The sequence below is a fragment of the Myotis davidii genome, unplaced genomic scaffold (assembly GCF_000327345.1).
Source record: "Myotis davidii unplaced genomic scaffold, ASM32734v1 scaffold474, whole genome shotgun sequence".
NCBI lineage: Eukaryota > Metazoa > Chordata > Mammalia > Chiroptera > Vespertilionidae > Myotis > Myotis davidii.
Window position 1 is genome coordinate 48,940 of NW_006285783.1, and position 15,691 is coordinate 64,630.

At 40.5% G+C, this 15,691-nt stretch overlaps 1 protein-coding gene across 1 annotated transcript in view; it reads left to right on the forward strand.

Annotated features, from left to right (window-relative positions):
• The first annotated feature begins 475 nt into the window (after positions 1-475).
• ESR2 (estrogen receptor 2 (ER beta)) overlaps positions 476-15,691 on the forward strand; it is a 34,126-nt gene continuing 18,910 nt past the window's right edge. Inside the window, exons 1-5 of the mRNA XM_015559426.1 lie at positions 476-943; positions 1,398-1,570; positions 4,437-4,553; positions 9,566-9,862; positions 12,678-12,816. Coding sequence (XP_015414912.1) covers positions 525-943; positions 1,398-1,570; positions 4,437-4,553; positions 9,566-9,862; positions 12,678-12,816 — 1,145 coding nt within the window. The 5' untranslated portion in view covers positions 476-524. The remainder of the gene's footprint in view (positions 944-1,397; positions 1,571-4,436; positions 4,554-9,565; positions 9,863-12,677; positions 12,817-15,691) is intronic.

Genomic DNA, 15,691 nt, shown 5'->3' on the forward strand with positions numbered 1-15,691 from the left:
GAATTTTAATTTAAAAAAATATATTTTATTGATTTTTTACAGAGAGGAAGGGAGAGAGATAGAGAGTTAGAAACATCGATGAGAGAGAGACATCGATCAGCTGCCTCCTGCACATCTCCTACTGGGGATGTGCCCGCAACCCAGGTACATGCCCTTGACCGGAATCGAACCTGGGACCTTTCAGTCTGCAGGCCGATGCTCTATCCAAACCGGTTTCGGCTATGAATTTTAATTTTATAACACATCCCCATGGTAAAAATTGTTCTGGTTATCAACAAGAACAATAAAGAAGTGAATGAAGTAGAAAATGAGAGTCCCTTGCTTCACATATCCATCCTTCTGAGGTTAATATTTTCATGTGTATCTTTCAGGATATATTTCTAAGCTCATACCAGTGTGTGTGTGTGTGTGTTTAATATAAATGCTTAAACATTTTAAATAGTTATGCCTGTATCTCTGACTAAGGAATGTCTTTGTTACTCTTTACAGCCATTACACCTGCCCATGAGACCGAGACCATTATAATGTCCCTATGTGGCTCTTCTCACAAGGAGTTTTCTCAGATGTTACCTATTCAAGACATGGATATCAAAAACTCACCGTCTAGCCTTAACTCCCCTGCCTCCTACAATTGCAGTCAGTCCATCCTTCCCCTGGAGCACGGCCCCATATACATACCTTCCTCCTATGTAGAGAGCCGCCATGAATACTCAGCCATGACATTCTACAGCCCGGCTATGATGAATTACAGTGTTCCCAGCAGTGTCAGTAACTCGGAGGGCGGACCTGGTCGACAGACCACAAGCCCAAACATGTTGTGGCCAACTCCTGGACACCTCTCTCCTTTAGCCATCCATTGCCAGTCTTCAGTTCTATATGCAGAACCTCAAAAGAGTCCTTGGTGTGAAGCAAGATCACTAGAACACACCTTACCCGTAAACAGGTAAATCTAGTCTTTACTGTAGTTCATGGGCATTATTCAAGTCGCTTATGATTTTGTGAGAAGAAAGATATACATTATATGAGGTTTTTATTAGTCACATTGATTACTTAGAGCACCTAGAACATGATATTCTAGAATATCCATTTTAATATTCAAGTTCTCACTAAAAGTTGTGTTTGTAGATCTGTGTTGTGGAGAGAACTCACAATCATGACCATTTGCATCACTTTTCTTCAGATGAAGTGATTTGGGTTTGAAAAAGGAATTTTTACTTTACTTTCCATTTGGATCCTCCTTATCTTGTAAGTGAAACACAATTTAGTGTTTATGAACCCTGGAGGGCACAGAGATAAATGAAGCAACGTTCATGCTGCATGCTGTGTTTCTGTGTTTTCTTAGGAAATCTCTCTTTTCCCCTTAATGCCTTTTACAAGAATATTTTCTTTGCCTCCAGAGAGACATTGAAAAGGAAGGTTAGTGGGAGCAGTTGTGCCAGCCCTGTTGCTAGTCCAAGTTCAAAGAGGGACGCCCACGTCTGTGCTGTCTGCAGTGACTACGCATCAGGATATCACTATGGAGTCTGGTCGTGTGAAGGGTGTAAGGCCTTTTTTAAAAGAAGCATTCAAGGTACAAGAGTACTGTCAGTTGTTTCTTGAGTTTTCCACTTTTGCTTTCAAATAGTTTGGCAGATGGCCTGGCAAAATTTCACCACTGGCCTCTTGTACACAAAGTACTTGATGAGCAGTTTAGAGGATCATGTGTGTTTGGGGGTGGGGTGGATTGTTTCAAGTGTAAAGCATTTTATAAGTTGTGGATCTCCACCTCAGAACCTCAGAACTCAAATGGGCCCTGCCTTACAATTATCCATCACCATCTTCTTGGGAGAAGACATCTAGTTACAACTCTTGTCAAGATAAAGCTTGGGAAAAAATGTGTGTTCATTAGGAATTGCAAAGATCGTTTCTTCCTTTGACTTTTCTTTAATATCTGGCATGAGTAACAGACAGGATGGTGGGCTGGCTCCTGAGGAAGAGAAAATAAATACATCTTATGGAGATGTCAGAAATCAGGAATTCAACTCCAGGGGGCTTTGAGACTTGATCTAGAGGCCTGCCTTGTCCTGAACTAGTGGAGCCTCCATTCACAGTCCTCTTGTTTCCTTGTCTGGGTTTAGACTATTTCCCCACCAGTCTCCAAATTTCTGCTGGGCTGAGTAGTTTTTTTAAATCATCTTTTTAATCAATTTTAAATTGTGCACACCTGCTTTCAAGGCCAGTTAGGTCATCATCTCACCTGTCCTTGCCATGCTATTCCTCCCTTGCCAGCCCAAGTTTGCTGAAGTCACTTTCTTTTTATATTGAATTAAATTTATTGGGGTGACATTGGTTAATACATTATATAAGTTCAAGTATACAGTTCTGTGATACATCATCTTTACATTGCATTGTGTGCTCACCACCCAAAGTCTAGCCTCTTTCCATCACCATATATTTAGCCCCCTTTACTCTCTTTATCCTCTCCCTACCGCTGTAACCACCATACTGTTGTCTATGTCTATGAGTTTGTTTGCTTAACTTTTCGTATATATGTGTGTGTGTGTGTGATGTACCCATAATTCTTGGGCACTTAAAAAATCTTTACTGTTGAAAGTGTTACAAATATCCCACCTTTTACCCCCATTAACTCTTGAGCACTTCTTTACTTCCCAGCACACAAGCTGTTTCAGGTTCATCTTGGCAGGTGAGAATTCTACCACTGAACCACCAATGCTTCTTCACTCAGGTTCATCTTATACTATCTCTGCCCCAGTCCTGAAATAAACTGTTTCTCCCAAGAGCCCCATTTCTTCTTAAAAAGAGAATGATATTTATAAACCAAGATCTGGGTGCTAGTTCGTTCATTGTTCTTGGATGTCCCTACTTCCAGGCTCTCTGAGAGGATAGAGTTAAGGAATGTATTTATTCCAGTATTTATTTATATCCTGTTTAAGGAGTACAAACGCCTGTGTAACTAGTGCTCAGGTCATGAAATAGGATATCTTCAGAGTCCTCAGGGCGGTCTTCTAGTCACAGCTCCTTCCCTTCCTACAGAGGTAAGACAATCCTAACTTCTGACGTCCTTGCCATGGTTTTACCACCTAAGCATACATCCCTAAACAATGCAGTTTCGTTTTCTCTATTTTTGAACTTTACATAAATGGAATCTTCTTTATTTTTTGTTTCTTTTATGACTTGCCCATTTAATTTATCATTGAGACTCATCCATTTCCCATGTTGAAATTCTGGCCCATTGTAGCTTGGATTTAAGAAGTTCAGGCCATATTGTTTATTAGAAAGACACAATTAAGAAATAAGGTACCAAAGTATCCTCTGCACTTTTATTTTTCATCTTTGTAATTATAATTCTATTCTCTCCTATTACATTCCCCAAATCTCTCAGATTCCGATAGCTCTCTTCGTTCTCCGTACCATTTCGCAGTCCAGACAGCCTCATCTCTGGTTTGCACAGCCACAGCAGGTTCTCACCTGGTCTCCTGGCCTCCATCAGTTTGCTGTCTCTAATCCATCCTCCATGTAGCGTCTGAAACAATTTCTGAAATGGAAATTTTCTTCTCTCTTCCTTAAAAGAATTAAAAGAAGTACCATTGTCTTTAGCTAGAGATGGCAATATAACTAGTATTTTACTACAATGAGCATTATTTTTCTTAGTTGTAGGTCTGTGAGTTGTTAGGTTGGCTCTTTTCGTAAAGCTTGGGTTGAGTTCACATCTGCTCCATTTCTCTCCATATTGTCGTGGGCCAGTGGCTACCTGAGGCATTTTCTTATGGGGACTTGAGGCCAAGCCATATTGTTGGAGCAGCACATCTACAAACATGCCATTGGCTCATGCAAGTCCCATGGCCAAGTCCATCATCAGTTGGTGGGGAAGCATGTTCTGCCCACTCTAGCACACTACAAGGTCACAAGGGAGGGAGTGAAGAATTGAGAAGAATCTAATCTTCAACCATTGTTATAGCAATTCTTTTGTTCTTACTTAGTTTGCTAATTTCTTTATTCCCTTATTGACTAGTTTAGTTCTTTTATTTGACTATGAATTCCCATAAAAATATCATGTTAGATCTCAAAGGGGGGGTATATGTTAAAGAATATCAGCAGTTGAATTTGTGACCTGATATTTGAGGAGCTTTGTGATTTGGAGTAAATCACTTCCAGGTGACTGTGTCACTTTCCATGTCCACAGGAGAATATTTCTAAATGTATCTCTTGAGAATTCTAAGTACATGCAGAGAATAACCTATTAGTTAAAAAGTAGGGTATTAAAATATTCCTAGGTTTCCTTTACTAACAAGGCATGGATGAGGCCGAACTTGGCCTTTATACCTGTGCCTGTCGTCAAGAAGATGTCCCTTATCTCTCAGCTGGGTAGCATAATCAGTGTTGTTGACGAGGAACATATTGTAGCAATAACTCTTCATCTTTTTGCTTTGCTGTAGGACATAATGATTATATTTGTCCAGCTACAAATCAGTGTACAATAGATAAGAACCGGCGCAAAAGCTGCCAAGCCTGCCGACTTCGGAAGTGCTATGAAGTCGGGATGGTGAAGTGTGGTGAGTGTTCATTTCCCTTTTTATTGTAAGTGGGACATGCGGAAAGCTGAAAGGACCTGTAGTCTGGGTGAGAGGAGATTTAGGATTTGTTAATTATCTTCAAGGGTTTGTATGCTGTCACATTGGAGGCGGCGTTGACTTATGGCTTGTACCTGCAGAAAATAGAGCTGGAGTGAGTGGGAGCAAGTTACAGGAGGCAGATTTTGGCCCAATATAGGGAAGAACTTTCTGTGATTCAAGTGGTCTAACAACAGAATAGGCTGTCACATGGATTAGGGAACTCGAGCCACTAAAGTGCTCACACGGGCCAGATGACCATCTACCTGAGGCCTTGAAAAGTCTAAGGATGGAGGTCTGGTAAATGCTCACGTTAAAGCTGACAAGAAAGTAGCATATTTTGTGTTACTTGGATGGCATAGATAGGTTCATGCCTATCCCTCCAATAGCTTTCTAGAAGTGCGGAAGAAATGCATAGGAGCCAGAAGTATGATGGAACTATGGAAAGTACATAAAGCACAAATTTTGTTCTATGACAATATATGTGTGCATATACCTGTGTAAATATATATCTGCATGTACACACACGTACATACACACATATACATATATACATACATGAAAATTTCTTTATTCCCTTATTGACTAGTGAAAAAACACACAAAGGAAATGAGCACATTAGTATAACAGCTGACAGTAATGCCTGCATCCTGTTCTTTCCACCTAGCTAACTTTTGATTCACTTGTCTGTACACACTTGCTTGTTTCTATACACTCATACCAACTCTGCCTGTACTTTTCTTACTCTTCTGCTAGCCAAACTTTTCCCTGTGGTTAGTTGTAATTTCTCCCTTTGTAACTATTTAAAAGTTTTAAAACAAATCTCTCTTTTTCCTATCTGAAAATCTTTTAGGAACTTTGTCTCTTTAACATTCTCTGTCCTGTTTTTCTTCATATGAACAATAGATAAGACCCCTCACCCAGTTCAGAATTACAGCAGAAGCTCTCTTAATTTAAGCACGGTTCTCTGGCTTCCCAGAAGCACCGATGTTTTCCGTTTCCTCTGTAAAACATCCTCTCAAAGCCCATGCGTATTGGTACTCTCTAAAACACTCGAACATTTCTGCTCCCACCACTTCAGTTATATTCTTGTCAGTAACCATTGGGCTTCTTCCCAACCCTGTTTCTACTCATCGTAATTGTTAAATTCTATAATCTAATGAAAGTTTGTGCAAACATATGAAATATGAGTGGGAAAACAGTTGTTTCTGTGAAAGCTTTGGATAAAACTATAAATTATAGGACGGATAGTGATTGTGTTAGGTAAGTGTGAGTGAGATTGAGGGGGATGTTACAAGCCTATAAGGATTCTGAATTCAGATTGCTTTATGAGTGCCTAGGTTTTACTCTGTTTTAAAGAAGCTGAAACTGAAAATTCAGTGTCAGTGTATCATGGGTATGGCTTCTGCAGGAAAATAATGTGATTTAATTGGCAGAGGTGCTTAAAGAGAAAGCCTTGCTTTCTGAAAAAAGATTGAAAATAAATATTTCATGGTTTAAGTTAACAATATTTAATGTAAGCATATATTTTTAAAAACATGATTTACAATTTAGTCATAGCATCTATTATATACTAGGATCTGTTGGATGGCTATAGCCTGATAAAAGTTCAGGACCAGGGCAGCAGCACATGTACACTCCACCTGTAGGGGGCAGTGTATGTGGTGGGAAGAATAGGAGGACTGGACTGCCTTAGACTGAATCTCATTTTTTTTTGTCTCATCACTTCTGGCTCTGACTGTGCTCAAACGACTTGACCTTTCTGACCCTCAGTTTTCTTATCTCTGAAACAGAGATACCTGCTTAATTGAGTTTTGTGAGGAATAGGTATGAAAACACAGAGTCTGGCACTAGATTTTAGTGTTCCTTTTCCACCAACCCCCATTGAAAATCTCATACAGTTGTGAGTTTGATATAGTACAGACTCATGACACAAAGTATAGAGATGTACGTAATTAGAAACTTTCATGGAAAAGAGAATGAGAAAAAGAGAATTGAATTTGGCTAAAAAGTCACTGGGTAGGGAATTTCTAAGAAAAAATATTGTTGGAGATTACAGAAGAAATGAGATGGGTTAATGTACAAACAGTTGGATATTTGGCCCTTTACTGACCCCTGAGAAGGACAATTAGGAATGAATTTTCTGAACGATGCCTCTCTACTTTCCCAGCACTTTTCTCATCTACCCTCCCCCTAAACCCTCTCACAATCTTCCTTCTATCCAGTCTTAGAGGATTAGGGATCCTATACGCATTCTGGATTCTCCTGCACCATTCCACTTCCCTTTTTTATCCAGAAGTCATGTCTCTTCTGTTACCAATTTTTTTCTTCTGCATTTCCAATTCTCTCTTTTCTTTTGAGGTATTGCTATAGTTGTCTAAATGGCAGGAGGACACCCATCAGACTAACTTCAGACTAGCTTCACTGGAAGGATACACTGAAATGTGAATGGGGAAACAGTCTGAATAGCCATGTACTTGATCTGTGTTGGGACAAGAGCTCAGCATCTCTCAGACATTTTTGGGGGACAAGAGCTCAGCATCTCTCAGACATTTTTTGGAGACAAGAGCTCAGCATCTCTCAGACATTTTTTCAGGTATACAGGTGAAATATACGTGAAAGAAATTTGCTAGAGAGGTGATATAAATGAGTGATTTAAAGCGCCAGCTCGGGATTTAGACTACTGATTGGGTTTAGATCCTGCTTCTGCTATTTTCTAGCTTTTCTATCTTGGGCAAGTGATTTGCAATCTCCTGTGCCTGGTTATTCCTTTATACGTTGGAGAGAGTAGTGGCACCTGTCCTCTAGGGCGGTTGGCAGAATGAGATAATCTATGTACTATAAGTGTCGAACACATCGAAGCTTACAGTAGATGATCACTACCATTTGGTGGTTTCTCATTAGGTTCACTCACAGGCACATAGACTCTGTCAAGATTAAAGTGTCACAATCAGGACACTAGAAATGTCCTTGGTAGAAAAATGTGAGTTCCTTGTCAAAGGCTTTGTTTGATTGATCCCAGAATCCCCATAACTTAGTACAGGGCCTGGTATATAAGTGCTTTATCATTAAAAGTTGGTCAAATAAATTTGAATGTTTGGATTCAAAACCTTTCTCTTTATATGTAAACTCCTTATCCTCATATACTCTACAAAAAAGAAATGTGTGATCAGAAAGGTACTTTCTTAAACCAAACATTTTGTTCCATTTTACCATGGGGTTATTAATTGATCTTAACTGTCTGTAGCACTCTATCTGATTACTAATAAATGAGTATGTTTTAGGCTTTTACTAGTAATTCTTTTAGTAATAGGTTTGACTCAAATATCTCTAAATGGATGGAGTCCTTCCTTCTACTGCAACTAGCCAAGGATAAGAGGAAATTCAGAGAAATGTTCTTGGGAGCAAATAATTAAAATTTTCTCATACTTTCTAATTAACAAATTTTTTAAAAATGTGGACAATTGAATTTAGTGAACAAAATGTTGGTAATACAGAAACTAGACATTTTGCAGATTTGAACTTTTAGATTTTTTTTCTTTGAGGGAAAATTCATATAAAATTGTACCCATGCTAATGACATTCAGACTTATATCTTCCTTAATTTTAATTCACATTGGTCTGTAAGCAATGGATCTTTAGAAATAACTTTTGTGTTTAAATTTGTAGGGGTTTGGAAGTTATATTTTTATTGTTAATTTCTATTTTTGTTATATTGTAGTCAGAGAATATTCTCTATATTAAAACATCTTTAGTTAAGATTTTATTCATGACATAGTATGTGATAATTTTTGCAAATGTCTGTGAGTTTTTATAGATCAACTTTGTTCATTGAGCTGATTTCTGAACATTTTCTCCTATATTTCTGTTCTGTCAGTGCTGAGAAAGATATGTTAAAATATTTCATTATAATATTAGTGTATTTGTCAATTTCTATTTTTCTTTCAATCGCTTTTTGGTGTTATATTTGTAGACTAGGTTTTGTTGCTTTTGTTGTTTTGATATATATGAGTTTTGAATTATTTTTTATTATAAAAAGCAGGTTATATAATAGTATATACATTACGATTATCATAGTATATACATTATGATTATCATTTTATATATTAAAATATGGAAAAGTAAAAAAAGCATTAAAAGAACATGCCAAAATTTGTGCTCTTCTGTATTTTCCAGATTTTTAAAAATTAATTTATTATTTGAAATATACTTTTTTGTGTGCCTGAAAAGAATATATACACATACATATAGATACACAAACACATGCATGCAAACTTTTTTTTAAAATGTATTTTATTGATTTTCCACAGAGAGGAAGGGACAGGGATAGAGAGTTAGAAACATCGATGAGAGAGAAACATCGATCAGCTGCCTCCTGCACGCCCCCCACTGGGGATGTGCCCGCAACCAAGGTACATGCCCTTGACCGGAATCGAACCTGGGACCCCTCAGTCCGCAGGCCAACGCTCTATCCACTGAGCCAAACCGGTGCTGGCACATGCAAACATTTTAAGAATGTATTATAAAAGTGTATTCTTTGATAACTGTTTGGAAATATCAATGTTCATTTCCTAACTTTTCCCCATCTTCTGCTTGAAGAAAATTCCTAATTTCATGGTTTGGAAACTGAAATATGTCATCACTCTTTAAAAGGGAAATGGATTTAGTATCCGTAGATTACCTTGAAATGGAGACCTGAAGATCATCTGGTCTATTGTCTCTAGAAATTCATGTTCCTGATTTTGCTAATATAGTCACAAATATAATAATCTTTGGTACATGCCCTGCAGGCTCCAGAAAATAAGTCGGGCTTCTGTTCTAAGGCACATTCTGAGAATGGACTCTGGTCTTACAATGATGTTACTGACTCATTTTTACCCTGGCTACTCGGGACACTTGAATGCTGGGTTGGGGGAGGGACAGGGGAAAGCACTGTTATCTGCTCTCCACTCTAGGCTCCCGGAGGGAACGGTGTGGGTACCGCATAGTACGGAGGCAGAGAAGTCCCGATGAGCAGCTGCACTGTCTGAACAAAGCCAAGAGAAACGGACATGTGAGCCGAGTGAAGGAGCTACTGTGGAGCGCCCTGAGCCCGGAACAGCTGGTGCTCACACTCCTGGAGGCAGAGCCGCCCAAGGTGCTGGTGAGCCGCCCCAGCGCGCCCTTCACCGAGGCCTCCATGATGATGTCCCTGACCAAGCTGGCCGACAAGGAACTGGTGCACATGATTGGCTGGGCCAAGAAAATTCCGGGTAGGGCTCTCTGGGTCTTGGCTCTCTGTGTGTTTGTAGAAAGGCCTGCCCCTAACATTTATGGGGCAAGAGTACAAAATGGAGGTTCACAAGAGATGTCTCTGTGTTTAACAGTCTGACAGCTTGATTTACAACCTGTAAATGAAATAGGTTCTTTCTTCCTGGCTCGACATTTACACCTTCAACATGGCCTGGATGGCCAGGTTCCAATTTAGAATTCTTGGGCTCCCCTGGGTTCTGTACCAGACATAGCAGAGCAGAAAGGCTTGTGTATGGAGGGCCCCTTCTATTCTATTCCCAGCTCTTCTTTACCCATCCCCAGCTGCATCCACCTAGCCATGTGCACACCCAACCCTGCATGTCCACCTGCCCTATGGACTCTAGCCTTTGGTCACCTCTCATGCCTTGTCTGGGAGAATAGACGAGGACAGAGACCAGTCAGACTCTGGAAATTGGCTTGGGGCCATTTGGGCAGGAAATTTGAGGGCTTTGGGACCTGGAACATGGTCTAAAAGGAAGGGATCTGGGCTCCACACATTGAGAGGAGGGTGTAGGCAGTCTTCTGGCTGTGGACTCCTCACATTGAGAGGAGGGTGTAGGCAGGTGAGGTGGAGTGGGTGCAGTATGACCAGTATGCAAGTAAAAGGTTTGTCAGATGCTAAGTAGGAATTTGTAAGTTATTGTTCCAGCAGAGAAATAATTAGTAGTATGTAAATGAATAAATACATATGGACAAAGAGAGTAAATCTGCAGCTGAAATAATGTGAATCATCAGTAAACCTGAAATACCATCAAGTTAAAAATGGGTTTGATGATTCACAGTGGTCACTTGGAGCCTGTATTTTCCAGCCTGAAATGTGATCTCTTCCTTAGGCCTTCGGTACTACATACCTGCAGTACTGCATTGTACTAAAACTACCACCTAATTATTATTTGACTTGGTGTGTTTTTGTGAGAATGAATCTAGGATGCTAAACTAGACCGGCAGCAACCCATCACCCTCTGAAAGGGCTTCTCCTTGCACATCTTTACAGATGTCTAAAAATGAGGTCTCTCTCCAAGTTTTAAGCAACTAGGGACAATTCCCATGGCCTTGGGGGCAGTGCCCACATTGGGCGAACTGGAAAGACTGGAAGTGTTCAGAAGCTGGTGAAGAGCAGTTGGGGGTAAAGAGCTGTGGGACCCAGGCCTAGGGTAATAGTATCTCTTGGGATCATTTGTTGGCTTTTGAGTTCCCTGAGGATTTTCTGGTTTCCAGTTCTGTTTCGATAGTCTAGCATCACCTTTGCCAGAATTATATTATTTTCTCTTCTCTTTCCCATAGGAGACAATACTGATGCACTTTCCTCTAGCTTTTGCTCTATATGTTTTCCAAACGCTATTTCTCAGAACCCCAAGTAGAGAGCAGTGGTGAAATTAATTATTGCTGAGACTCGTGCAGCTTCTTTGTGCCATAATAAAGTTAGATTGTGCCATCACCTAACTCTAAGGCTGCATCAGACCCTCTTCAAGCCTGGTATTTTGAAAAGTTTTCAGAAAACTTAGGCATAGTCTGAAGGTGTGATCCCTTCCTCCCCTGACCTCTCAGTTGATATAGTCATTGTCCAAACCAAAAAATATATCACCTGCCCTTGATCTTGTTGAATATCTAAAAGTATAAAAAGCTTGGTCTCCGTTGGTAGGCTTATTGTCTATAACTGTGGGTGAGATCGGAATGTGTACACATCATAGGAACAGGAATTGAGCTTAGAATGTGGCTTTGGAAAGGATTTGTCCATCTTTCCATTCATCACTCCATTCATTCTCCTGTGTGCAGATTTGCATTATAATTGTCAAGGATATGAACCACAGGTGCTCCCTGTGCCATGGTTTCCTCATCTGTAAAGTGAGGATGATGAGATTGTACCTGTAGGGAATTCTCAGAGGCAGGCATTGCTACCCCTATTGGGCGTATAAGAAAACGAAGACTTAAAAGGAGATTAAGTTACTAGCTAGGGAGAGGCCGAGCTGGGATTTTTAACTGGAGCCCATTGCATGCCAAGGCCGTAGGTTTGGTGACTGTCTTTATATCACACCGCCGGCTCCTTTTATCATGGCTGGTGGAGAAAGCATCAGCGAGCTCTGCTTTACTTTTGAAGTGCTCAACTCCCTAGAGATTACCTGTTTACTTTCCAGCTCTTTGACTAATGCGTGCTATTAGGCCATCAGGCTGTCGGGACCCGCTTCAGTTGTTATAAGTTTTTATATTTGCTCTTCTGGGTAGAATAACCTAGGTCAGCGCTCCTACGCAGAGAAGTGTGATTCTAACACTGGATGGGAAATCTTAAGCAATCAGAAAAATTCTTTCAATTGAAGCCGTGACTTCCTACAGGGGCTGGCCCTGCTCTCTTTGCATGCCCCTCACTCCCCCCAGCCCCAATCGTGGCCGGGGCCAGACAGGCAGCCCCTCTGGCTGGCAGCCTGAGTTATCTTTCTCAGCAGTGAAGGGCAATTATTGGGATATAACCAACAAAGATTGGTCCCAGCTTCCTGTTCTTTACTAGCATCTGTCTGGGAGCTGTATACGCCCAGATAACAGTCCTTTATAAAGGCTAAATGAAGTATATGTATTCCTAGAAGGGGTTCAGGACTGAAAATTGTGAGTCACATACCTTAAGTTCAAAACTTTCTTAGGTCAACATTTAACCACATCTTTAAAATATAGATCTTTATATTTGTGTTTTCAAAGCTTTTGAAAAGTTGCTCTTCTGTTCCTAGACAAACAGGGAGCTGCGGAGGAGGGCGGGTGTATCTCACAGCCTCTCGCTTTCCCCAGGCTTTGTGGAGCTCAGCCTGTACGACCAAGTGCGGCTCTTGGAGAACTGCTGGATGGAGGTGCTAATGGTGGGGCTGATGTGGCGCTCCATCGACCACCCTGGCAAGCTCATCTTTGCTCCAGACCTTGTTCTGGACAGGTGAGAAAAAATGCACTGTGTTTCTTTTCTCCGTTGAGTGAAGCATGGCGTCCTGGGGCTGCAATTAAAATCTCTCACCTCGAGGGGCAATTAAGAGGATTATAATGTCATGAGCGCCTTCATTGGGTCAAGAACCAGAAAAGGAGAGAATGGGTACAGAGATTCAGTGTCCTATGACTCATTCTTGGTGTGGCAGCCATAATGGGGGGCCTGTGTTCTGCAGGGTATGTGGCCACCAAGTGTAGATAAATCAATTTAGATTTTTCTGTTTAAAAGTTCCATTTTCAGGTTATAATTTTAAGTTGTCGTGCTGTTCTTTCCACCCGTCAGGACCAATTACATTGCCAGCTATCTGGATAGGTGATAAAATTCTTACAATCTGCCAGGTTCATTGTAACATTCTTTAACTCATTCTAATTGCTTATACTATATAGTATTTTTGGCAAAAGCAGTGGAAGGAATGGTTATTATTTTTTAAAAAATATGTTTTATTGATTTACAGAGAAGAAGGGAGAGAGATAGAGTTAGAAACATCAATCAGCTGCCTCCTGCACGCCCCCTACTGGGGATGTGCCCGCAACCAAGGTACATGCCCTTGATCAGAATCGAACCTGGGACCCTTCAGTCCACAGGCCGATGCTCTATCCACTGAGCCAACCCGGTTAGGGCAGTGATGGTGAACCTTTTGAGCTCGGCGTGTCAGCATTTTGAAAAACCCTAACTTAACTCTGGTGCCGTGTCACATACAGAAATTTTTTGATATTTGCAACCATAGTAAAACAAAGACTTATATTTTCGATATTTATTTTATATATTTAAATGCCATTTAACAAAGAAAAATCAACCAAAAAAATGAGTTTGCGTGTCACCTCTGACATGCGTGTCATAGGTTCGCCATCACTGGGTTAGGGCAAGGAATGGTTATTAAAACCAGATGAAAGTTAACAGAAATTGGAGAATGTCATAACTTGATTGCATTTAGTTTTTTTAAAAGATGGCACAGAAAAGGAGCCAATTTCTCACTAGCTTAGGTGAACTATTCATGGAAGGAAATCTGGACTAAGCGACACTCAAGCATTTTAGTAGGTAAAATAGAATACTTCCTTGGTACAAATTTGAGTAATGTGAAAATTTCCATGGCAATTAACTTCCACATTTCAAAAAAGTTCTAGTGTTGAATGTTCAGTCACATTTGACTCTGCAGAGGAGAAGGTATCTAGTGCTGTGAATGGAAAATATCTGCCCCAGCTCTTGGTGTTACCTTTTTAGATCATCATGTGAGGTAGATGAAAAGTATCCCCAAGATGTTAGCACCCATTTTACCTGTCATGCACGACACCTTTGGCAAAGGGTACTGTAAGTAATGAGAGGTGTTTGGGTAGAGAACAGAGCCTTTGGGAGGAGCTGGAATAGGGAATGTGGCTGAAGCAGGAGCAAGCCCAGATGGTAAACCACGGAGAAAGGTTCTGAAAGCCTAGGACAGGCAGGACCCTCTAGTAACAATAAAACTAGCTAACTTATTGGCTTGTGTGTGCCAGGCACTATCTTTTTTTAAAATTTTTATTTTTTATTGATTTCAGAGAGGAAGGAAGAGGGAGAGAGAGATTGAAACGTCATTGTTCGGCTGCCTCCTGCACGCCCCCCACTGGGGACCAAGCCCACAACCCAGGCATGTGCCCTTGACTGGAATCGAACCCGGGACCCCTCAGTCCCCAGGCTGACACTCTATCCACCAAGCCAAACCAGCCAGGGCTAGGCACCATCTTTCACATTTGATATGTGTTCACTCATCTTCACAATAGCCCTTTCTGGGTAAGCACCATTATTATCTCTATCCTTCAGGTATGAGAATGGGAGGTTAGGTAATTCTGACAGTTATAGAGTAGTAAATGGTAGGACTGGACTTGGAGGTTTGGCTGTGAAATCCACTCTCTTAACCACAACAGTACATGCCTCTCAGTTGGATAGAGAATTGGAAGGGGGAAGAGGAGGAGGCTAAAAGGCAAACTAACTTTCTACTTTTGTCTTAGAACAACTCTATTCTATTCCCTGCCCACTTCAGAAACCAATACCTGTTGTCATTTCATGGTACCATGTTGTGAAGCAGGCTGAAAGACTAAGCAGCCAATCAAGCCATCCCTCCTGTTCGTTTGTTCATTCATTCATTCATTCATTCATTCTGTTCCACTTGGTGTTTAAAGCCACATTCATTTCCCCCTTCATACACACACACACACACACACACACACACACACACACACACCTCCTAGAAGTTAGTGCTGGAGGAAATGCTGTCCCTTGATGAACCAATAAATTTTCAGACTTGGGATTAAGGTATTTTACTTTTTTGTCTTGATTTCTAAATTGATGCCATACTTAGTGTTTATTTTCAATGACTGGTTCATTCCTGGTTTTTAGTACAATTCACTCTCCTCTTTGTATGGGCTCTTTAACTTCTATAAGTATGTGTATAAGTTACTATAAATTGACACAAATTCTAGATAAATTTCAAGTGCAGCTTTTAGTTAATAGAAAAAAAACCCAAAGAAGTCATTTGTGGCGGGGAGGGAGGCAACGTTGGGGAGGGGGAAGAGGGAAGGGAAAAGAAAAGGCACAGGTGTGCTTCATGGAGGGGGCTGCGCCAGAAGTCATTTTTTAAAGATACTATTTTAACAGACTCACATTACTCTTTTTTTTAATCTTCACCTGAAGATATTTGCCATTGATTTTTCTTTTTTTTTATTGCTTAAAGTATTACAAAGAGTATTACATAGGTCTCCTTTTTTTTTTCCTCTTGACATTCCCCTAGGCTCCCCTCCCCCGCAGTGTCTTATGTCCATTGGTTATGCTTATATGCATGCATACAAGTCCTTTT